Consider the following 26,065-nt stretch of genomic DNA (forward strand, 5'->3'; position numbering starts at 1 on the left):
TGTTCTTGAGCTTTGTTCTATATGCAGTTAAGTCTCTTGAAAATGATTTCACCTTTTCAAGGCTTGTTTTTAAGCTTTGTCAGAGGAGATCATTCATCCTTTAGTATAGAGCTAATTATGCTCACTACCTTTTGGCAGTATCCTTCTGAATACTTCACCCTGAATTCACCATGTGTAAATGCTTTTCTAAACTTACGTGAAGCAGAAACAGCAGATAACAGTGCCAAGTACAAATCCATTCTCTTTGGCTGAGTGTTGTTCACTAGAGCCAGTTTATCATCAGCATGACAGGCTGCCATTAGCCCAGCCCAGACAGCAGGATCACCTAAATATAGGAAGTATAGTCAGAGGCTTGTTAATATCAATATATCGGGGAAAAACTATAAAAAATGAGACTAAGAGTTTATAAATACCAAAAATTAAATTAAAAATAAAATAAATTGTATCTCCAGAAAAAATCCACCTTCTTAAAGAAACTAATTTACACTTCTTTTCAGAAGACACATTACTATATTCATCCTTTAAGATTTGCCTTTTTTTCAAAATATAGCAGAGGATGAGAAATATCCTATTAAGCTCTTCCATGGGTGGTTAGCTCAGTTGTCTAGAGTATTGTGCTACTGTAGAAAAGTCAATTATGTTCATTTTCATCAGACACAAAGGACAAGTCTCAAAGAGACACTTAAGGTCATCATTCAAACCCTGTATTAAAGGTTCAATCAAAGGAAAAGCAAGATAATACTATTTCTCAGTTCTTAAGAAAAGTTTGAGCCAAAGAAAAAGCAACTCCATTTACTTATGTTCTAACAGCCAAGGATGAAAGTTATTTAATCATTCCAAGTGAAGCAATTCTATGATTATATATCCCTTCACTGATTTGATTTTTCCTTCTTTCCTTCACACTTTGACAGCAGCTACAGGGGCAGGGGGAAGCAGTGGACTGAGGTAGTTGTGAAAAGAAGGTAGGAAAGAATTTAGAACTTCGAAGAGTTATTTTTTGGTCTTTTGTAAGTCATATTTTGCAGGTTAATACTTGCATGGTCAATATCTTAGTCCTGCTACCCTTAAAAAAACAAATAAAAAAAATAATAATTTTGGGGTCCCTGGATGGCTCAGTAAGTGGACCATGCAACTCTTGATCTCAGGGTTGGGAGTTTGAGCCCCACATTGGGTGCAGAGATTACTTAAAAATAAAATCTTCAAACAAACAAAGACAATTTTAAAATCCCACAGGGGTGCTAGTCAACAATATAGTCATTTAAGCCAACATAATAGCTTGACTTTTATATTTTTTATTATCTAACTGCTCCCTCCAATATATATTCCCTATCAAATGTCGAAATGTATACCTACCTCACTTATACAGAATGAGTATTACTGCTAATAGTACAGAAATCATAGAAACATTAGGCAGATAAAAAATTTTTACAAAAAAATTAAATGCATATCTCTGTATTATAAAATAATTCCTGCTCAAGGCAATGACTACCTTATTTTCAATAAGGTAATAAAGTATCTTTATGCAAAAATTCCTTTCAGCCTGCTTCAAGAAATCTCTCTTAATAATAATCAAATAATATGCAGAAGTTTAAAATATTTTCTTAAAATTCCCTTGTTTATTTTAGAAAATACAAACCTTGTACCTGTAAGTCACAAACACACAACCAAAAGAATCTGAATTAATGAAATGGATTATATTATTCTCACCTGGAGAAAGAAGAGCTGCTTTCTGAATGGTCTTTAGTGCAAGGTTTTTTTCAGTTTCTGCTGAACTGCTTCCCATGGCTAACTGATTTACTGCAGTGTACAGTAATGCCTTCTGTGTAAGAGAAAAAGAAGAGAGTTAACCACTTATCTTTATAGCTCCATGACTTTCAAACTGACTAAAAATAGTACTATATCAGGTATGATGTGACATCTTAAACCTAGGAAGAAAAATTATTTTATGTGTCACCAAAAATATTACTTAACAAATAGGACATTTCCTTGGTACTGGAGAAAACTAACCTTTCCATGATTTGAATCCAAAATATGAGCCACATTTCCTGCTATAGCCCCTCCCTATAATAGAAAATAATTATTTAGATGAATGCATAAACTTTCATAAAAATTAACAATGATAAAAATCTTTCCATTAAGTCATTTGAAAAGTTCAGTTTTATCACATTCACAACTTTTAAATTCCTGAAAGTATCAACTGATCACTGCTTTGAGACACATTTAGTATTTTTTTTTGAAGTTCAGTGTTTTTATAAAAAATCTTTTCTACTATGAGAATTTCAACTCTGCTTTTTTAAACTACTTATTAATGGTGCAAAAGTTACACAATTTTACACAGAACACAAGTAAATATTTTCTAACAATGTAAAAGACTGTGGAAGAAAGACTGGAGGAGAAACAGAATCCCAAAACTTACTTTAATATGGTTTTACTTCATGAAAATCTAATACTTTAAAAATTTCTGTAGTTCTTAGTAAAATGAATACCCAAAGTTCAGAGCACCCTGAAGCTAATCACTGCTTCAATAATCAACTCAAAACTAAAAACGAGAAAAATATACACATCATAGTTTTTGTAAAATGAATTATGAAATCCTTAATTTTAAATTCAGTTAGACATTTTATCTGGAAAAGAAAGTGAATTATGAGAATGATTTCATTTTAATTCAAAAATATACTGTTCTAATTTTATATTGAAATTGTATCAAAATGTTTTGCATATTATATTTAGCATATAAAGAATGCTAAAAATAATCTTTCAAAATATGTCAATATAAAACAAATAGAAGATGGATTAAAAGCGAAACAGAAAACAGCAGAGTAGAAGGAGGATTCAGGAGTTAAATCTGGGATGAGTCATCACCACAAATACTAACGGTGATTTTGCACAAGTTATTTATTCTCTATGTCTGAAATGTCCTCTATAAAATGGACATTAATTGTAGCTATTTCATGTGGTTGTTGGGATCAAATGACAAAATATATAGAATAGTTGGCACATAATAAGTACTTCATTCTAGTAGCAAATAATGATGCTCTTCTAGGTTCTTTGAATTACCATGTGCAAAAACCATCAGGAATAACAAAATCAGACTCACACAGACTTCAGACAGTGGAATTATTAGATGTAGTTAAGTGTTCAAAACATCTTAGCTTCCTAAATCGCAACATTATAAACATAACCTAACCACATAGCCATTAACATAATCTGTATGTATTTAAAAAATGTCCACCTACTTCTTTGTAACTTTCATAATGCCCAAAAGAGTACAATAATACATGAAAGAAACTCAATGTACTAATAAAAAGACTAATGGAAAATCTGGTTAAGTAACAGAACTCATTTGCTGTATTATTTCTCAGAATGAAAATGCTAATACTACATTAAAAGTTATTTTATCTTTTTGTCAGAATTTAGAACATTACTCACCTTTGCACTTTGGTGAGTATACTGAGCAACTACTCGGGACAACAGAGACCAAAGAGCAGGATCAGCTGGGTTACTATAAAGATCATTAAAGTAAAAAGCTTAGAGATGGGAGTCACTTTAAACCACGGAGAGTAAAAGCAACCAACATTTTATTTAGTACTGAAGTTCAAAATCTTGTAGATGCCTAAAACAAGTTCAGATGAATTGTCTATGTGTGAATGAAAGTGTCTTAATTTTCAGAAAACATATCTTCCCTATATACCAAGAGTCCTTATGAAAATAAGAAGGAAAAATCAGCAATATGAGGATTACAAAGCCATGACATCTAATTAAGAAAAGCTAAGGAAATTTAGTATGTTGTGTTCAAGGAAAACACAGAAATGAAAATTGTGAATGGAAAATAAGCAACATTTAGAACACTTTACTGCTGGGGTGCCTGAATGGCTCAGTGGGTTAAGAGTTTTATTGGTTGGTGATCTCAGGGCCAGGGATCAAGGCCAGCATGGGGCTCCATGCTCAGCACAGAGTCTGCTTGAGTTTCTCTCCCTCTGCCATTCCCCCTACTCACACACACACATGCGCTCTCTCTCTAAAATAAGTAAATCTTAAAAAAAAAGAAAGAGACAGAACACTTCTCTGCTGAAAATAAAACAACCACTACTGCTAGTAATATACTCTAAATTTTGAAGACACTAGTGAATGTTTGAGTGGTCAAAAAATTCCTAAAACCATCAAGCTGAATAGTATCAAATAAACAAACAATATTACAAACTTGACCATAAGTAAGGAATTTTGTATTAAAATGAGGTTCAGGCCTTAATTTATTGAATAAGTGCAAAATTTCTGTTCTCTTATCTCCTTATCAACTGAATTAAAAAAAAATCTTTATAGATGAAATGATATGTATAGTCAGTTACCTGGTCCTAAGGGCAATTTCATAAAACCACATTCTGGTTTACAAAAACAAAAAATAAGCCTCACTCATTTTATATTCTTAATAAGGTCCAAATGCAAAGATAAGCTCATCAAGTATAATTATTCCAAGTTCAGGAGCACAAGAACTTACCTATGGACAGCTTTAGATGCTTGTCTCCTCACTGCCACACTGCGGCCTTGCAGTGCATAAATCGCTGAAGTAAGAAGGCACTTTTGATAATCACTGTCTTTCTGTTTGACGTGCTTCAGTAATTCATTAAGTGCTGCTTTTGACAATGTAGCATCCTGCATTGTCAATCCTAGAGCACACAGGGCTTGAAGGCTTTCTATGGTTGGTTCCTTTAAGATAGAGCTGTAAATATTTATAATTGTCTATTAGCCATAATACAGTAGTCTGCAACTATTAAAATATATTTAATATTTAGTAAAAAGGCAATTTACTTAAAGATTCACCAAACTAAGCCCAGCTTTAAGATAAATATGAAACAGATTCCTTGGTTTCTAGGCGCAGCAATTTCCTAAATGTAAAGCAGTTAAAAATACCAAGGGCTTTTCTTTTCTGTTCATTATATCTAAGTTCTAGAAACAAGTATAAATTTTGGTTGGGGGTCTGGGTTTTAGGAAAATAATATCATATAAATAACCACAGATATCATGGGCTATTATTTTACTAATTTATTCCAAAAATACAGAAATAGTTACAAGTTATACTGGTATATTTTTTAAAGCTTTAATTTTAAATGAACTTTATTTTATCAGGTTAATTTGAAAATTAATGAGGGAAAAATCTCCTTGAGGACCAAAAAATATAAGCCAGTTAGAACTCTGTCCATTAAAATTTTAAGATCCTACTAGATCAGGTGATCAATCACTCTTTTAAAAAAATAAATAATACACACAGAATACAGGATGGTTTTGAAGGACTGGATGGATCCAGAGCTAAGAATTAAGCCATGATCTCTACCTCCACCTATGACTGTTAGTTCACAACTGAGTCAGTCCAATCCCTTCTGTTCTCCAAAAAGTTCCTACAACATTAAAAACTTCATTTTACATTGTTCCAGTTTTTAATCCAATGTTTAAGCATCTTAAGCAATGTTAAGTGTTAATGTCAAGTGTACATACCATTTAAATAGCAATGTCTTGGCTACATCCATTTTTCCTTGTTTATACTCTGTTATCGCCAGAGCTGTCAAGATATGGGCTTTGTCCTGCTCTGATTCAACAATAGACAAGGCTCTCTCATAGGCTATTATACAGAGTTGGAAACAAAAACAAAAGCATATAAACATAATATTGATTGACAAACAGTGAAATTTCTCCCTTTCTAATCCTATTTTTTTTTAAGTTGTAACTAAAATTATATCTTGTTTCCTTACTTTCAAGTGGCTGGAAAAAAAAAATTTAAATAATCTAACTTGGTTTAGCTGTTCCAAGGTGATCCTGGGGATACCGTTAGGATTATTGAGACATTCCCTAATGTCCTTCTTCAGAATCTATAGGGAAGCTTTTAAGGGATGTGAAGGCCTGCAGATACGGAGATATCACGACAATTTCCATGTGCCTACCAGTAATGCCATCAAATTGTAGATACAATAAACTGCACACACATAGGTTGGGCCTACCTACATATATGAAATGTACTCAATGAGTATTTCTGAAGAAAATGAAACACACTATTACCAACAATGGTCAAGGTCTTCATTTATCACAAGTTTACATTTAAGCAAAGACCTGCTTTCAAATACTACCTTCAGTGATCTTGGGCCTCGGTTTCCTTATCTAAATAATTAGGATAATACTCAGCTCATAATACTCTTATAGGGACTATTCACATACCACTGTACTAAAGGAGGGAACAGACAAAAAGTACCTAACACCATTCCTGAATCCTAGATGGATTTTAATAAACATTGCAACCCCTATTCTCAATTCAGTGTTCCATTTTTCTGGATGTAATCCTTTTGTGATTCAATTCCACTCAGCTCTGGAAAAGTAAGATATGTCCTTTAGCTTCAAACAACATACTCACCTTTGCTGCTTTCTTTATATAGGCCTTTCATAAATAAAGCCAGTGCAAAACCTATGATGTCTTCTAACTCCTCAAGGGGTGTTGACTTAAAAGCCTGAATGGCTTTATCATATTCACCAATGGAACTAAGAAGCAAAACATAACTTACTTTTAATATTAAACTTAATTTTGGCTTATATCATAAGAATACAGAAAGATTATACACGAAGGTTCTTTCAATACCTTCACATACTTTGTCTATCAGTGTAAAAGCTATAGAAAAGACCTATTAAAACAGAAGACAGATCATTCATTTCAAATAAGATGTACTGGGGCAATTTAACTTCACATTTTGTTTTTTATAATTGTGAAAATGATTAGTTCTGCTAAAATTACAAAGTGTCTTTCTTATTAACAAACTTGAGGGCAGCCCCTGTGGCGCAGTGATTTGGCGCCTCCTGCAGCCTGTGCTGCAGCCTCCAGGTGTGATCCTGGAGACCCAGGATCGAGTCCCACATCGGGTTTCCTGCATGGAGCCTGCTTCTCCCTCTGCCTTTCTCTCTCTCCTCTCTCTCTCTCTCTGAATAAATAAGAAAATCTTTTAAAAAAAAATTTAAAAAAAAACAAAAAACAAACGAACTAAAATCCCAAAGTATAAAAATAAAGTTGACTTTTTTTTTTAAAGATTTTATGTATTTATTCATGAGAGACACACAGAGAGAGAGAGAGAGAGAGAGAGAGAGAGAGGCAGAGACACAGGCAGAGGGAGAAGCAGGCTCCATGCAGGGAGCCCAACGTGGGACTCAATCCCAGGTCTCCAGGATCAGGCCCTGGGCCAAAGGTGGCACTAAACCACTGAGCCACCCAGGCTGTCCTGAAGTTGATTATTATACAGAATTCTTTAAGCTTAATATATTGGTTAAATATTACCCTAAGAGTATGGTTCTAGCATCTCTGACAAGCTTAACAAATCATAAAATACCTGGTCAAAATAAAACCTAGCCTTTGTGTAAATTGTTTACCTGTACATTCTTTTTTTTTTTTTTTTTTTGGAGAGCATAAAGATAAACTCGATTCCACAGACAAAACTATAAATTACCTTTTCTGTATTTAATAGGAAGAAAAGTAAAATTTGTTACATATGATACTAAAATACAATACTTTTTTTTAAAAGTTTACTTTTTTTTTTTTTTTGTAGAAAGTGCAAGACACATGAGCAGTAGGGTCAGATGGGGAGACAGGGAGGCAGAGGGATGAAGAGAGCTTGAGCAAGCTCCTTGCTCACTGGAGAGTCCCATGCCAGGCTTAATCTCAGGACCCTGAGATCATGACCTGAGCCGAAATCAAGAGTCAGACACTTAACTGACTGTGCCCCCAGGTGCTCCCAGAGTACAATACTTCTTAATAACAAAAAATAATTGTTTTGCTTATTTAAAAATGAAGAGAAGCTGCCATCACTTGGAAAGGATGCACTATATCTTTGAGATTCTTATTTATGGTATCCATCACTATAAATCAGAAAGTCTTTCTATTTTTAATGTATTATTGGAAATTTTTTTTAGAAAATCCTTTTAATCTTGGGGGAGGTGTGTGTGGGATCTAAAAATACAGGCAGTCTTTGATTTTAAAATTAATCTCATGAAGGTGAAAGAGTTTAAAAATCGAAAAATTTTACAGTTTTTAAAGTCAAAAAACTCAAATTTTGAGAAATATTTTGGTGAAGGAAAGAAGGCTACCTTAGATTGTTTATAGATACATACATATATTAAAAGTTTTGTTTTTTTTTTCTTTTAATTAACAGTACCTTCAAACATGTGATTTCTTTTGTAGAGAATAGAACTAGGAAGGGCACAAGGGGCTTCAATTTTATTTGCAATATTTTCTTTGGAAAAAAGACCCTGAAGACAATGGACAATTTTAAGATGTTATGTTTGAGCAGTGACTATTCATTAAATTATGCTGTATACTACTTACTGCATTTTGCATGTTTACTATATTTTATAATAAAAACAAATTAAAAAAGAAATGATCTATTTTCAATAGAAGATACAGATTTTTTTCTAAAGTATTTACATTATATCATGGGGCACCAAGGTGGCACAGTCTTCATTCTGGCTCAGGTCATGATCTCAGGGTTGTGAGGTAGAGCCCCATGTTGGGCTCTGTGCTGAGTTGGCAGCCTGCTTAATATTCTCTCTCCTTCTCCCCCTACTGTCCTCCCCCTCCCTTAAAATAAAAATAAAAAATGAAAATTAAAAAAATATATTTACATTATATGAAACCAGAACTACAGATACTCGTTCTATAAAATTTCTTATAACCTATCTATCTTCTGCTACAACAAAATCTTACAAATGACAAAACTCAACTCCTAAACACAACAGTTTAAAAAAACTGGAGGGAAAAGTAGTCAGAACAATAATATTTTCCATTTTCCTACCTATGAATAGGATTCATTTACTTGGTTACAAAAGAAAAGAACTAGCTACTTCAGGTCTCTACTTTGTACCTTTTTAAAATATATAGGCATTAACCTCAAAATATCAAACTATACTTTTAGCAATATATTGAAGCTAGACCATTCAATTTAGGGGCAGTTCTCAGCTTGAGGAACACCTCCCAAAACACGTCAGTTCTCTGGACCTAATTCTATTCTCTAAAATAACTGGGTTTTAATCTTTTTTTTTTTTTTGGAGCTCTTTTTGAAGTCAAAAGTCTGAGAATCTGAAGAAAGCTACATGGCTCACTCTTCATCCCAAAATGCACATACATCAAAATTTTTGATATGATTTCTAACAGGTTTCTGGATCCCTCGTGGTCATTCCTGGTGTAAGTATAACACTAAACAAATCCAATTCCTCTTTCAATAAACTAGGGTGGTATTGTAACAGATAATAACTGCCTCTCTCTTCTCTTGTATAGTCTACAACTGTGAGTTCTAAATTTGCTTCTTACTAAAGCACAGTGGTGTTAGGTATCCATATAGGTGCAGGAAGCTATTAACAAACCCCAGTATTGAGGAAATTATGTATCCTTGGGAGATAATCAGCCCACTAATTTATATATGTCCCACTACTCTGGAAATTCATTACCACCTCACTAGTCCCATAGCTTTCACCAGAAAAATCTAATAAATTCACAATTAATGGGAAGAGATATGCTTACCATAACAATCTGCCATAATTTCTTACTGCAACATTATAAGTATCTTGGTCTTCTGTAGTCTGTAATAATAACATTGCCCTTAAAAAAAAAGAACAAGGTATTTTAAGTTACCTATGTGCAATAGCATTCTTTTATTCTTCTTCCTTAGCAGAATCTATAGATTCTTGGTTTCTTCATTCAATTCTAATTCTTTAATGCTTGTCATAACAACTTTTTCATTTATCAGTTAAGTTGGCACAACAAAAGCAATTAATACTTAGATTTTAGACTATCAGGAAATTAATAAGGTGATCTCTTACTAAATGAAATCATTTATCATACTTGAGTTTTAAATATTCCAAAAAACTTAATATAAATATGGGAAACAACAGTGTTGCAATTTTAAGTTTTGACATTATCTCAAGTGTATAGCAAACAAACTTAAAAATATTCCTATATTAGTAGTTTGAGTTAGGAAACCAGGAAATTTGAGTGCTTTCATGTCATGTGCCCTTACCTGATACATACCGAAAAATATTTAAGCAATACTTAGTTAAGAAAGAAAAGAATCATAAGGAGTCCCTAAAGGCCTTATTTTTACTGTCTTGTGTTCAGTCCCTTTTGGACAAGCAGAAAAATGTCTTAACAACTAAGAGGAGTTGGATATGTAGTAAGATTTTTGTTTTTAATTTTCTTTTCTGTTTAAAAAGGATTATCTAGGGAGAAATACCTAAGGAGAGCTTTTAATATCTATGACGTTACATGAAAAACAAATATTTGCTAAAGAAGTCTAAAAGTATTATACAGTAAAAACTATAATGGTTAACTTTATACTTAATTTGTGGTTTTAAGCCTCAAATAGTTGTTTAAGGCAGAAAATGAGAGCAGTAATCAGTCAAGGGAAGAGTGGTGCATATCCATATGATTGTGGAGCTACTGTTTTAACTTGAATGTATAACTGTTAGATTCACAGTATTTGTGATTACAGTATGTATAAGTATGTACAGCCAGCCCTCTAAAGCTGTCTAGTTTTCTTTGTTTGCAAATCCTGCTCACTGTTGTATTCCACCGTATTTCTAGTTTCTTTACAGGTAATCTTTTTGTGACATCAAAAGAAATAGAATTGTGGTTTTTTTATAAACCTCCACATACACCTGGAAAAATACCTTCTTAATTATTTAGCCTCCAGTACCATCTAGTGATGACTCCTTTGAACTACCAAGAGATCCATAAAAGGACATGGCAAAGCATTTGGGGCACATCAATTATTTTTTATCTGACAAGGCTTTCCCTAAGTATCTGTTTTTTAGATTTAGGGCAATGATACGTGCAATTAGGTCTTTTAACTTTTTATCTAGTGTTCATGACATTAATAGTAATTTTCTTGGGAGATCCCTGGGTGGCTCAGTGGTTTGGCGCCTGCCTTTGGCCCAGGGCACGATCCTGAAGTCCTGGGATTAAGTCCCGTGTCGGGCTCCCTGCATGGGGCCTGCTTCTCCCTCTGCCTGTGTCTCTGCCTCTCTCTCTCTCTATGTCTATCGTGAATAAATAAATAAAATGTTAAAAAAAATAGTAATTTTCTTATTTACCAATCAACTCATTTGCAGAGAATAAACCTTCAACCTGATTTCATTTCCTACCACCCTCCTGGTTGGTCATTTCACTCAAGCACACTGTCTTTGTTTGCTCAACATGCCAAGTCCACTCCTGTGTGAGAGTACTTGCTCTTGTGGTTCCCTCTGCCTGGATGCTCCTACTCTCTCAACCAAATGGCTTATAGCCTCACTTCATTCAGGCCAGGCCTCAAGTGCTTCCTTAGTAAACCTATCACTATTAAACCTGTCTCAAATTGACTCCCTACCTTAATATTCCCTGGCCCTTTATCCCATTTTGATTTTCTTTCTTAGCAATTATTACCATCACAGATGTTTGTAAGCTGATCATATGCCTCCCCACCACCAGAACAGGAGGTCCATCAGAATGGAGGCCGTGTCTGTTTTATTTCACTGCTAAATTGCCAGTGCCAAGGACAATGCTTGGCACACAGCAGTTAAAAAACTATTGAATGAATAAAACATAGATCTTAAAGTGATTCAAACAATACACCATAATGTTCACATTTCTTCTGTGAATGAAACTACATATTTTAATAAAACTAGATAAAGTCTTAAGTGAGAGGTTTTTCTAAAACGAAATCTGATGAGATTTTTTTAGTTTTGTTTTTGTGTTTTTCTCTTCTCTGTCCCTTTCTTGGAATGAGCAACAAAAACCCAAATGTAGCTGAAAATTTGTAACTGCATTTTTTCATCTTCAAAGATGTAATAATACATAACAAAATCAAGAAAGGAATCAGAACATTTGTCTAGTACCTTCTTCATGAACTGAGACTAAATTTAAAAAAGCCAAATAATATGTAAGGACCAGACCCTTTTAATTAATTATAAGAGTTTACCTTCGGTATGCATCTGCGGCTTCCTTTTTCAGTTGTAGATGTTCATTTAAGTAACCCAACATTGTGAAAGCTGGAGCATAATTCTGAATTCTTTCTGGAAATCGAAAAATATCTTTTCTTTACATGTGCATGCTAGTGTTTGTAAAATGTTAGTTTTATTTTCACTGTCTTAAATACCAAATTACCTCCTAAGATCACTGGCAGTCTTAAGAACAATCTGATTTTTATCTTAACTATAAAATACCAATAATCATTTTATAACTTCTAAATTATTGAATATCTTATAATTACTTACAGTTTCTAGTTATGCCTTAAAGTCTAAACATTTTTAACCCCAAAGGTTTAATAATTTTAAATTGCAGCTTATGTTAACACTAGTCATAAGATTTATAAGGAAATTCAGTTCTTTGGCTAATCACTTAATCTTTCCTATGATTTACTTGATGGTTCTGTTTCAATTTATGTGTTTAAAAAAAATTAACTCCGTATTATACACTAGAAACACAGAACGACCTGGATACTTTCAATGCAGTGTTTTGAAATTTTAATGTCAATAAACATCATAATGTATGTAACACAGTGAGAAAGAAACACATCTGATTTACTTAAAAGTAGTACTGGGGGGCAGCCCAGGTGGTTCAGCGGTTTAGTGCCGCCTTAAGCCCAGGGTGGGATCCTGGAGACCCAGGATCGAGTCCCACATCAGGCTCCAGGCATGGAGCCTTCTTCTCCCTCTGCCTGTGTCTCTGCCTCTCTCTCTCTCTCTCTCTCTCTCTCTCTCTCTCACAATTTATGTGCTGAATAAGCTCGAAGGTTAAAGCATAAAGTGAAAATCACACAGTTATTCTTGAAAAATCCTGAAGTCATGAAAGAGAGGGACACCAAAACTGAGTCAAACTAAGGAAAGATTTATGCCTTCCTAGTATACTCACCCTGAGGCAAACTGTCAGCAAAACAAAAAGACTGCCTGCATTCTTTCTTATTCCCTTCTCTTTTCTGCTCCTTCCTTCCTTTCTCTTTCTTATTGATTCATTTGTTCATGCATTCATTCATTTATGGCAAAGCCACATATAGTTGAATTTAAATGAGTATATGATTATGACCCCACCATAGAGTAAAAAGGTAGGCTATGCCTAACTATCAGGGAATTGTTCTAGGTATCTGAATTTTGTAGAAAGCTAAAGATATACCTCTTTGTGTAAATCCTTTACAAATATTACTCATTCTAATGGAAACTTAACAGTAAAATTTCTGATCCATACACTCCTCACAGAGGCCCTAGATATTCTTTAGAATCATTTATTTTGCATACTGTGTAACATGTTAGTGCTCAAGTGCTGATGTTTGTAAACTAACTGCCTTCTGCTCAAGTGTCCCAGGATCAATGCAGGAATATTACAGTCCTCTCCATAACCTATAATGAGAAATTTTCTCTTCTGCTTTTCAGTGTATATGATTTTCATAATATTCAACTGTCCATACGTCTGCTTAAACTTCTTGCTTTAGAATTTTGTCAAGGAATAAATAAAAGACTAATGAAACTAATATTCTTGAGCATCTAGGGTAGGCCTGGTACTCTGAATTACATTTTGTATAAACCATCCCATTTAAACCCTAAGCAGCAGATACTTTCATTCTTGTATTATAGATGAGGAAACAAAAATTCAATCTGGTAATATGGCCAAGGTTTCATTATAGCTACTAAGAGGAAGAGCAGAGATTAAACCATTGGTAGTTTTCCACCCCCACAATCTGTCATCAGTGGACCCCTCAGTCAACATCACCTATCGTACCCATCCCCTTACCACCTCCTCACTGGTAACCATCAGTTTTTTCTCTATGCTTAAGAGTCTGTTTCTTGGTTTGTCACCTCTCTTGTTTTTTTAACTATGTTCATTTGTTTTGTTTCTTAAATTCCACATTTGAGTGAAGTCACATGGTATTTGCTTTTTTCTTGAGACTTATTTGACTCTTAGTCACTATTTGACTTCATTCACTTAGCATTATACTATGAAGATCCAATCATGTTGCTGCAAATAACAAGATTAAACTGGTAAAAATGGGACTCCTGGGTGGCTCAGTGGTTGAGTGTCTGCCTTCAGCTCAAGGTGTGACCCCAGGGTCCTGGGATCAAGTTCCAGATCAGGTTACCTGCAGGGAGTCTGCTTCTCCCTCTACCTTTGTCTCTGACTCTATGTCTCTCATGAATAAATAAAATCTTTAAAAATAAACTGGTAAAACAAAACAAAACAAAACAGTAGTTTTATTAAGAAAGGAAATTATTATAATAGATGGTTAATGAAGCTTCACCATTCTGTCCTTTTCCTTAACCTAAACGCATTTTTCCAATATCTTGAAGAAAAATGAGATGTTAAAGTGGGAGGTGAAGCACACTAGTTTTGGAATTTAAAGCAGATTATCTCATTTAATTTTCACATGTGTACCACCTAGCTATCATTATCTCTACTTTCCAAGGTTAACAGAAGTTAAGAAAAGTAAAATACTTGGCTTAAGACTACAGAGAAATAAATGGCAGAGACAGAACAGAAGCAACTCAGGCCCAAAAGGCTCCAAAATGCTTTCCACTACAACATGGAAATCATTTTATTGTAAGCATTAGGTAACAATTTTTATCACTCTTCAAAAGTCAATACTATAATTTGAAAAGAAGACTATTTGGCCATTGGGAGAATAAAAAAAAAAACAAATTCTAATACTGATTTTAGAATTATCTAATTTTAAAAATTATTTAAATTGTTTCAATGGTTATTCAAATACCGAATACCTTACCTATGTATTTACTCAAAACAACTTGTGCTGCTGGAATAGCATTCATCTGAACGATGTTGTACCGGTACAGCTCTGTATCTCTGTTGCTTTTATCTTGCAATGTTGTACAGACCCAGTATGCATAACCTATTGCTCCCTCAGTCTATAAAAAAGACAAGTTAACAAGTAAACATAGGGTAATAAATATATCAATAAAAATTATAAAATAAGAGACTTCAATATGGTAAATATCACATCTTAGTGTTCTTTAAGTCAACAGCTAAGTGTCTCTAAATGAAGAGTCACTGTGATACAACACAGCTAAGAGCACATTTAAATCACTGGCTCCAACTCTAAGTAAAAGAATAAAATGGAATTAATAAAGTGCAGAAAATAGCCTCACCCAAAAGGATGACTTCCTTCTCAGCACCATTCTTACAGATAAAACTAAAATCAAAAGGGTCCTAAAACATTTTATAAATAATCAAGAAATGTCAACCAACTCTAGTTCTTATTTCATGTTGATTTTTTTCTAGAGTCTCAGTTTCAACTCTACAGGACTACTGTATTTATTAAATTCCATGTCACTTTTTATCAGCTTTTGAAGGGTAACAGAAGACAAAAACAAGAAGTTCATTAAAGACAGCTTATCTATTTCTAAGAATAAAATGTAAAGATAATTTCTCTTATTAACATTAGATATCACTCTGTATTTATTTCCTCAACAAGCATACTACTTTACTCATTAATGAATCCTCAAGAATGGTCAAATTCTTACATGCATATTGAGTTCCGTAGTGTGCCTAAAAAGATCCATGGTGTCATAACTTCCAACTGTCTCTGCAATAAGAGCCTATAAAAGGAAAAAAGAGGTCCTTAATGTGTTTAAAAGGAATAACAATAATAATTGTTAATAACTAGCTAGGCTTAAAAGCAGAGTTAATTTTTTTTTTAATCTTGGCTACTATATTCCCATGGCTCAGAGAACCAGAATGACTTATTAAATTGGTCCTTTATTGGCAAATGCTTTCAGAATTCTATCTGCAACCACAAAGTGATGGAATCATCCATATAAAATTCCTCAGAACACTGATGAAGCACTACCTTCTCCCTTCCCTCTCACCCTTGGATTCATTCAGACTGGTATTTGTCTGGGGTAGGGTTCTTAATCACAGAATCACCTGAGATTCACCTAGGTAAGCTTTTTTTTAAAAAAGGAGATCCTTACCCCTGTATTTCTAGTTTCCACAGACCTGAGGTAGAGTCTCAACATATTCAAGTGCCTCAGAATTTTAAATAACATTCCTATGCCCTTTATTTTATAGACTACGAGCTAAGTTAAAATTACTTCCAAATTTAACTACCTTTTATAAAAAATTAGAGTTTTTAAGCTATCATATACTACTAATACTATTTTTAAAAATACTAGGTCTCACTTCTACTGTCACCATTTTAATTAAATCTACCAGTTAATGCCACAAATAAATTATTTTTAAGAATAAAAAAACCAGGGGACACCTGGGTGGCTCAGCAGTTGAGCGTCTGCCTTTGGCTCAGGGTGAGATCCTGGAGTCCCAGGATCGAGTCCCACATTGGGCTCCCTGCATGGAGCCTGCTTCTCCCTCTGCCTATGTCTCTGCCTTGCTCTCTCTCTCTGTGTCTCTCATGAATAAATAAATAAAATCTTTAAAAAAAAAAAGAATAAAAAACCATAAGACATTCTTAATCATCGGAAACAAACTGGGGGGGTCGATGGATGGGAAGGGGTAACTGGGTGATGAACATTAAGGAGGATATGTGATGTATTGAGCACTGGGTATTATATAAGACTGCTGAATCAGTGACCTCTACCTCTGAAACCAATAATACATTATAGGTTAATTATCTGAATTTAAATAAAATTTTAAAAATTAAAAAATATATATAAAATGAATTATACAATGAAACTTAAATGATAAGTTTTTTTAAAAGAATTGAAAAAACATTTTTTAAATACTTAGGTGGCTCTGATTAGCATCCAAAAGCTCCTGACCTAGAGCAGTGCTACTCAAAAATCAAGTCCCTGGATCTTAGCACCAGCACCTGCGAACAGTAAGAAATGTACATTCTTGGGCCCCTTGAGTAGTGTAATAACTTACACAGAGATTAGTAGTAATGCCACTGCTCCCAGATGCTACCAGAATTCATAGAACCATAGTTCATAGAGTTATCTTTCTAATTCTGCTTGCTTCACCAATTAACTAGAATTTGACCCAAAAGTCAAAAGTAGAATAAAACATATCTAAACTGATTACTGATTTCCTGATATGGGTGATGCTCCTGCTATTCTCTGAACCAAAACAATTAACCACTTACTAATTCATTACAACTTCTCAACTAGAGAAGATCTTGGCAGCCACTCAGCCCAAGCCCTTTCAAGTAAGAAAAATGAAATCCAGCAGTGATACGTTAATATAAAACAGTCAGTGACAGACTCACACTCATAACTGGGTGTCCTGTTTTCTATTTGGCAGTTTTACAAAAATCTAAACTTTGGGGGAGCAAAGGAAGAATGCTCATAAACAACCATCAAATCAAATATAAAGATTTTACAGAAAAATAGGAATACATAATCAAAATTATCTTTGTCAATGTCCATTTTTCTGGTAAATGTGCATTTAAATAACATAATTCTGGGGTTTCTTTTAGCATAACATTAGACTAATGGGGCTCAAAGTCCCCCAAATCAAAGTTTACTCATTACAAGTTGTATGACCTTGTATGACAAACGATTGATGAAAGATTAACAGAAATAATATATACAAAGAGACTAGCACAGTGACTGGCACAAAGGAAGTCCTCAAATGTTACCTGTTATCATTATCATCGTTATTTAATAGGTTTATATCCTAGGATTGTTAATAACCATATGTTATATATCTTACTTGTCCAATCCAGCACATTAAATAAGATGGATCAAGAGACTGAGCCATTTTGAAAGCTTCATGAGCTTGCTAGGAAAAAAAGTCAAAAAAATAATATATGTCATTTTATTAACTTATATTAAACTGCTAATGTTTAAAAAGCACAAGCACAAGCACACTGGTCAACATAAACACTTATAACCTAAAACTTCATTGCTTAAACACAACTAGCAATGCTTAAAAGTGTTTTAACTACACAGTCCTAAAAATTCCTGGGTACAACAGATCTCTCTACAGGCTTAGGTGTTCTGTCCCCAATGAAAGGCATATAGGGATGCATCTCATAATCTGTATAACTTCTAACCAATCACCCATCCATTTGTTAGCCACTGGTTTGACAGAATTATCTATTGCCCTCTTCTGAAACTTAACTGGTAGGATAAGGACTAACAACCAGTGAGATCTAGGACACATATCTGCTACTGGGCAAAAAAAAAAAAAAAAAATTCAACATAAATCTCTGCTAAGCAGTCAGGAAACTTTAAAGATACCTCACTTGGACACAGTTATGTGCTTATTTTTCTGCTATAAATACTTATTGCTATATGCTGCCTTATACTGTTTTCTCAATAATCTATAATGGATTATTACGGACCGTAACAGGAAACGGTCTTATTTTTCTTATGAAAAAATAGTTCATGGACAGCAACTGAGTTGTGCTATCATAAAACTACATTCAAAGCTTATTAACTAAGATCTAGCTTTAAATTTTTAAAAAATATTTTCACATATTTTAAGATTCAAATCAATATTCTCCTTCACTCTATTTAGACTTCTGAAGCAATCTTTGCAGTGACTTAATTTATCCCTGAAAATATTACTGAAGCTACTATTTTAAAAGGATGATATTCAATATAATAGCTGGATCACAAAATAGTACAGATGTGCTATTATCTACAGATTTCTGGAAACTTCTAAACATGATCTATAAACACCTTTCCAATTACTGTATTTCCAATTCTCTAATACATAACTGTTCAAGTATGACAAATCAGATTGTGGTATCTAAAGGAATTAATATTCACTAAAGCCAAATCTAAATCACAAGGATTGGTTAAATTTAAGCTGCAAGACAGTACTACTCATTTCCCTTACTTCATCACCCCATCCCTAACAGAGTCTACACCAGACTCCTTTTACATGTGTACACATAAAAAAGAAAAGCACCCAAATAATTCACAACAGAATTGTTCTGATCTTTAAACGAATACCCAACATAATGATAAAACCAAAATTTCTTCAGTTGTATGGAAAGGAAAATAAATTTTACATTCATTATTCAATATAATAAGTGGAATGCCATCAATTATCTAGCATACAGGAGAGCATGCTCAATCGATAGCAATATTCAAAGTACTTCTCCACAAGAAGCTGAGCGATTACAAAGAGGTCATATATAAAGAACATTTTTACTTTTTTTTTCATTTTACTTTTAATATGACAAAACAAACATTTACCTCAATGTTTTCACTTGCAAGGTATAACACTCCCAAGTTGGTCCATGCAACAGCATTCTAAAAGACATATAAATACAATTAGGTCCTTGCCTACATGGCAGTCTCAGAAAATTATGAACATTAAATTTTGAAGTTCTTTATCATAGACAGACACAAAGAACACCCACAATTTGTTCCGATTGAATTGACTTGATGAAACAGTGTTGAGCAAGGGCATAATTTCCAATACCTGCAAAATACAGAATTTGATGAAACTGAATTTTATTACCTGAAACAGTATTGTATTCTCTAATATTCTAAAAATATTGAAATGTTACTCAGTTCTTACCATTGTAACATGAAACCACACCAAGTGCATTCCAGTATAAGTGATTTTTACTGTCAAGTCTCACTGCCTTTTTCAGACACTGAAAAGTAAAATTAGATTAATTTTTATATCTTGGAATATCAGCATTTATATCAAAATAAATGTGGTTTTATGTGAAAACACGACAGTATCTACTTTATCAAAAACCATCTATCTGAAAAGCACTTAGTTTTTTTAAAAGTTTACAAAAAAATTCTCAAAACCATACATGTAAAGATTTCTCCAACAACTCTTTTAGATCATTTGTATTGTTGCCTGTTTCTGCGAGATTTTGTGCTTGGCGATAATAATTAATTCCAAGGTCACACCAAGTATTAGATGTAGACATCAGTTTTAATGCACGACCATAACACCTGTGGAAATATAAAAATAAATGTTACATTTTGTTAAAATTTTAAAAATGTTCTAATTCAAAGTAAATGTCTTTAAGTAATCTTTGTTAGTTAAAAGGTAGTTAGAAGGTAATCTTTGTAAATTACCTTCCTCCAAGATGGAGGAGCTCATTCTTCTTTAATACTTGTTTTCCTTCTTTCTGACCTAGCAGGACTCCTAAAACCTTAACATTCACTTTAGACGGTGAGACAGCATACAGACTGGTACAAGCATCCCCAACTAGCTTCCAAAGGCAAGACACATCAGCTTGATGCTGCAGAGCCCTAAAAAAATAAACAGTGTGATTCTTATAAACTTTCTTCAAAAAATGTGAAATTTATCTCTCATTACAATCTTAAGAATTTACTTCCTTGGTTAAGTGCAGTGAATGCTTTACTAAATTCTTTCCTAATGGATTACATCTTATCACCTCCCTATTGGGAAGAAGAAAGGAAGGGAGGAAAGGAGAAAGAATTGATTATCAAATAAAAAAACTGGCAAATATATAATATATTAAATATATTTGGTGGTCCAAAGGATTTTTAATCTCTGTGACTAAGATTACCAAAAAACTAAATATGAAAATGTGAAAACCCATATTTATTGAAGCAAGTAAGACTGAATACATAACCTTAAAAGAGTAAATAGAAATATTAATGATGATGATAAAGGTCACTTCGTTTTAGAATGAGAAAAATCTCAGCTATCCATTTCTCTTCAGATTTCTCTTCTCAAGATCTTATAAATAAAACACGACAATTTCACTTAAGCCAAGTCTCAATAATCAGCTATTATAAACAGCTATGTTACTGGCAGATGGACAAGCAGATGGAACATTTCTCATAGCCTTTTCTACTAAAAGAGTCCAGCCAAAAATCATTTTCCAATAACTTCCTGAGAAATAAGATTAATTATGGCAGTCATCACTGAAAGCCTACTGTGAGGATTAGGAGGAAGGACAACACTATTTGTAGTTCCTCGGCCTAAATATCTTAGCATAATTTCTAAAATCAACAGCATGATAGAGAGTATAATGCTAAGCAAAACAAGTCAGTCAGAGAAAGGCAAATACCATATGTTCATACTCATATGAGAAATTTAAGAAACAAAACAAACGAGCAAAGAGAAAAAAAAAAAAAAAAAAACAAAACAGAAGAGGGACAAACCAAGAAATAGAGTACAGAGAACAAACTGATGGCTACCAAAGGGGTGGTGGGTAGGAGGGTGGGGAAATAGGGGATGGGGATTAAAGAGTACACTTGTGGTGGAAAAAAAAAAAAGTAAAATTAAAAATACCTAAAAATAAAAAATAAAAGTGACAGCCTGAAAGAAGAAAATAAAGGCAAAAAAAAAAAAAAAAAAAAAGAAACAGGCAATTTCAACAACCTAAACTTACTTCCTTTTAAGTTTAATAAAAAATGAAATACCTTTGAAGTAAAATAACTTCTATCACCCTTACATAAGAATTGTGGTAATATGAACTTTTACTTCTAAAAGTGAACATATATCTGGGGATTATCTCTTTAAAAAGTTTTATATGCCTCCAAATAATTGACTGTGAATGCTACACACTACCCAGAACAAAACTTCCCATTGTCAGAAAGGCAGTACCTCAGCATCATCACTCAAAGGTTCACATTTACTCTTAAATACTAGTTGAAACGAAGCATGTTCTCTTCATGATACCCTCTCCTCTTTGGAAAGATCTATATTATGTGCGACTTGAAAAGTAGCAATAAAAATCTATGGAGAGAGAAGGCTGAAGTTTTCTTTTCACATTTGGTTCATACTCAAAGCAAAGCTATTCTGGAACAACCAAGTCAACAGGAACCAGAAGAGAAGGCAAGTAGGAAAAGAAAGAAAGGGGAGCACAAGAAAGATGTTTAAGAAAAAAAATTATTCAAACGTATGTGTCACATGAGGCCTTTTAAAAATCATCTACCACAAATAACATTTCGTTTAGCTAGTGAATTTACAGTTCTATAAAATACCAGATTTACTCAAATTTTTCTGATTCCCTTAATAATAGACATCGCTTTTTCCCTACACAGATTCTCCCCAGAAACAATCAAATTGCTCATTTCCCCTCACCTTCAGCCCTACAAATATACCTAAAACAGGCTTCTACTATTGAATATAACACTGATATGTGGGAGTACTGCTACTCCTGCTTACAGACTGCTTCTTCCTCCCACCTTTCCCTATGCATCCAGCATGTGAGCTGCTACTAAGAGCAGGAATTTTATCTATTTCCCAATGCAAAATTAATACAGTTTGTATATTACAGAATTCACTGGCTAGTCTCTTATTCTTAATGCTTGATATTCTAAATAATGATTAACAGAATAAACACAGAAAGATTTTCTAACTTTGGCTTTATTATAATTCTAAGAAAATAAGCACAGTGAATAATAAGAATAATACCAACCAAGTAAAGTATTCCAGTGCTTTTTCTATGTAGTCTACAGCTTTCCCATCAAGATAATCAACTAGAGCCGCTTTTGCCATCATGAGATGGCATTCGCCCAAACCTAAAATCAGGTTAAGTTTGTAGTTATTAAAACACATACAAGAAACACTTTGAATAAATTTCAAAAAAACATAATCGTGTTATATTAAAGCCACTTTTCCAAAAAACAAAACTCAGTAGTATTGTATTAAAAATTAAGTACGGTCTTGCATGCATTTAGTATGGAATGCAAATGGTAGGGTTCTGCTGGAGTAAACATACTAGAAGCGATAAAAATCTATAGAAAAGAATATCGTTGACTTTGGGCAAGTTACTTCACTCTTAAAACCTCAGCTCTGAAAATACTACTAAATGTTTCTCTCCTTCATATTACTATTCATTAACTATTCTGAAATAAGACTTGATCTTTTTATATTCAAAACTGGATAGCAAATTTCACTGTAAAAATTAAATGAAATAGTAATTTCCTAAAGTGCCCAGTAAAGATTTAATAAATGTGAATTCTTCTCTTGAGGTAAGTTTTACAAAATTTAGAAAAATCTTTTCAAGACCTAAGTTACATATCACTTACAACATATACTATTTCTGATTTAAACCTCATTGTTCCATTAAAAAAGGAAAAAGAAATGGAGTAAAGGACATATAATGGGGCTCCAAGGTTTTTTTTAAATGGTTAAATATAATCATAAAAAATTTAGGTTATATATGGATGGTGGTGTTTAAATTTGTATTACCAAAAGGCATTTGTTAAGAAGGATAAGATATGTATGAAGAAACGGAAATTAATTTAGGTAATTAAAAAACAACATAAGTTGCCCCTAAGGTTCAAATAAATGAAAAAAAAAATTCCTATAGGTTAAAGAGTAATTAAAAGGTATTGAGATATTCTAAACACATAGTAGATTAATTATCAAAATATAACAGCAGGGAAACTCTTTTTTTAAGATCTATTTTTAGATCAAATAGCTATCATATTTGATCTAAAAGTTAAATGTTTATCATATGACTATTTATTTACTGTTTCAAAACAAGATTTGATCTTTCTACATTCAAAGCTATATAACAAGCCACACCATAAGAGGTCTATGAAAGAAGACATTTGCTGTTGATTAAGGAAATCCTTTTCAGGTCATGAAATACATTTAGGAAATTTACTCAAAGATTTTATACTTCAGTAATACAAAAGTGGAGCTATTAAAAAATTACCTTTCAAAGCCGGCACATAATCTTCTTTCTTTTTAATGATCAGCTGGTACTGAGCTATCGCCTCCTTATATTTGCCTAGGATTTGCTGTATTGCTGCAACCTTAAACACACTGTATGTGGATTCTGGGTTCAGCTCACTGGCTTTTGTGAAGGATTTCAAAGCTGTGGTATAGCCACCTCTGCTTAAGTAGGCCTCTCCTAATGATTCCCAACAATTGAAGTCCTTTGGGTCTGCCCTTAATGCTGCCTGTAAACTAAAATTTCAGTAAACAGTAAGAGAACTGAAAGTAAACTACTTCCCATATTTGAAAAGAAAATATAAGTAATTCAACGGAATCACATATACCCATGGTTTCTTCTATTTATAAAAGTGCTATTTAAAGCAGATATACAGGGCACCTGGGTGGCTCACTTGGTTGAGTGATGCCTCTTGATTTCAGCTCAGGTCATGATCTCGGAGATGTGGGATGGAGCCCCGTCTTGGGCTCCACACTCAGCAGGGAGTCTGTGTGAGATTATCTCCCTCTGCCCCTCCTTCTCCCATCATGCACTCTCTAATAAATAAATAAATCTTTAAAAAAAATAAAGCAGGAATACCTGTTCCTTTTGTAACTTGAATTTATTTTTTTATAACTTCCATATTAATACTAAGAAATTTTATTCCAAATTTGGAATGAGTAAGAACAAAATACTTTTTTGAACAAGTGCTGACCAGAATTTTTTTTCCTTAACTATTTGGGAGATCCCAGTTTCCCACCAGAATAGGTATGTATCTCCATATGCCTCATGACAATTAATAACCCCCATACTGATCCTGTTATCAAAACACAAATATTACCAGATTCTAGGAATTTACATAAATCAGAAAATTAATCTCAACCTAAATATATTTATTTGTTAATGTTTTCACATATATCAGAAAATTTATCTTGATCCAAATATATATATATTTATTAATGTTTTCACAAACTAGAAGAAAAAAATAACTATGCTACAACAATTTGTTAGTTTTGAAAAAAAGTACTTTATAATCCTTTCTAAAAAGAAAATATACAAAGCTTAGTGAATTGTGATCATTCACACTTAAGTATTAATTTTAAGTTTTCAGTGTGATTATAGTAATAAATGAAATTTTTCTCTTATAGTATAACCAAAAAACTCTATATGCAGACTGAGGTCTTATAAACTTAATTAAATTGATAGAGAGATGCTATATTCTCATTGCTAGGTAATGTCAATGCTTTGGTACATTTCCTGGTAAACAGAAAGTCTTTGTTTTTAATTTTTTTATAATTGAAGTACAGTTGACATACAATATTATATTAGTTTCAAGTGTATAACACACTGATTTGAAATTTACAGACACTATGAAATGTTCACTATGATAAGTAGAGTTACCATTTGTCACCATATGAAGTTATTATAATATTGTTGACTATATTCTGTATGCTGCACTTTTCATCCCTGTTCTTTTATAATGGGAAATCTGTACCACTTAATCCTCTTTACCTATATATTACTATTATTATATTTTATTACTATTAAATATATTTTATTTATTCCTTTTTTAAAGTAAACTCTATGTCCAATAGAGTTGGGGCTTAAACTGATGACCTTTAGATTAAATAGCATTCTCTACCCACTGAACCAGTGAGGCTCCTCTATTTCATTTGTTCTTAAGTAGTTTATAGTTTATACCAAATGACTAAAAAAACGAGCCGGTCCATAGGCACTTTAAGCTGTAAAATGCATCTCCTGACCCAAAACAAAGAGTATCAGTGGGAAAACAACAAAGGCATCAGCGTCTGCTTTCTAGCATTTCCTGTTTCCACTGATAACCTATTATAATAGTAGGAAGACCTTACTTCATTAGAACGGCTATCCTTAACAACTGGACATCGTTTAATTCAGTTATGCAATTTCAGTGCCTTGCAGATAATGAGAACCATTCAACTATAAATAAATTTTGTTATTTCTTCTCTCAAAATATAACTGGAATGAGGCAACTTGTAAAATCCATTTGGGGTATAAACAGACTTTAATTTATAAGGAACCAAAACGCTGATAGTTTAAATATAATAAAGTGACTTACTCAGCCACAGCTTGAGAATGTTGACCAGCTTTCAAATAATATAGTCCTCGCCTAAGCCAGGCCCATTTTGCTGTTCCAGCACTTGCCTTCTGAGTTACTGTTGTTAGAATAGCTAAGGCTGTTTCCTGAAATTAGAGTTACCGAATATCATAAAAATACACAACACCCATGTAAAGTACCCAAACGTATTTTCATTTACCACTTCCAATTTTTTTTAAACTTACACTGGAATATACTGACTACAGTTTCAACAGTAAATGATGAACACCAATGAACAATTCATCAGTGAAAAGAAAATTTATAAACATTGGTAAAAGTATTTCTACTGCATCTACAAAGAAAAATAAAAATAATAACTTTCAAGTACCCACATATAAAAATATTTCTATTTCTATAC

General features: G+C 33.1%; 1 protein-coding gene across 3 annotated transcripts in view; it reads right to left on the reverse strand.

The window, feature by feature from the left end:
- Window positions 1-26,065, reverse strand: part of SKIC3 (SKI3 subunit of superkiller complex) — a 79,074-nt gene that overhangs the window by 19,643 nt on the left and 33,366 nt on the right. For all 3 annotated transcript variants that reach the window (XM_055312832.1, XM_055312831.1, XM_055312833.1), the window contains 20 exons: window positions 25,669-25,793; window positions 23,577-23,830; window positions 22,329-22,431; window positions 20,008-20,184; window positions 19,737-19,881; window positions 19,490-19,568; window positions 19,329-19,390; window positions 19,162-19,218; window positions 17,666-17,734; window positions 15,520-15,594; window positions 14,763-14,904; window positions 11,973-12,066; window positions 9,542-9,619; window positions 6,398-6,522; window positions 5,491-5,614; window positions 4,496-4,717; window positions 3,430-3,502; window positions 2,008-2,061; window positions 1,708-1,819; window positions 197-325 (listed from right to left, as the gene is read on the reverse strand). In XM_055312832.1, coding sequence (XP_055168807.1) covers window positions 197-325; window positions 1,708-1,819; window positions 2,008-2,061; window positions 3,430-3,502; window positions 4,496-4,717; window positions 5,491-5,614; window positions 6,398-6,522; window positions 9,542-9,619; window positions 11,973-12,066; window positions 14,763-14,904; window positions 15,520-15,594; window positions 17,666-17,734; window positions 19,162-19,218; window positions 19,329-19,390; window positions 19,490-19,568; window positions 19,737-19,881; window positions 20,008-20,184; window positions 22,329-22,431; window positions 23,577-23,830; window positions 25,669-25,793 — 2,299 coding nt within the window. The remainder of the gene's footprint in view (window positions 1-196; window positions 326-1,707; window positions 1,820-2,007; window positions 2,062-3,429; window positions 3,503-4,495; window positions 4,718-5,490; window positions 5,615-6,397; window positions 6,523-9,541; window positions 9,620-11,972; window positions 12,067-14,762; window positions 14,905-15,519; window positions 15,595-17,665; window positions 17,735-19,161; window positions 19,219-19,328; window positions 19,391-19,489; window positions 19,569-19,736; window positions 19,882-20,007; window positions 20,185-22,328; window positions 22,432-23,576; window positions 23,831-25,668; window positions 25,794-26,065) is intronic.

Source organism: Nyctereutes procyonoides, unplaced genomic scaffold (genome assembly GCF_905146905.1).
Source record: "Nyctereutes procyonoides isolate TBG_1078 unplaced genomic scaffold, NYPRO_anot_genome, whole genome shotgun sequence".
In the NCBI taxonomy this organism is placed as follows: domain Eukaryota; kingdom Metazoa; phylum Chordata; class Mammalia; order Carnivora; family Canidae; genus Nyctereutes; species Nyctereutes procyonoides.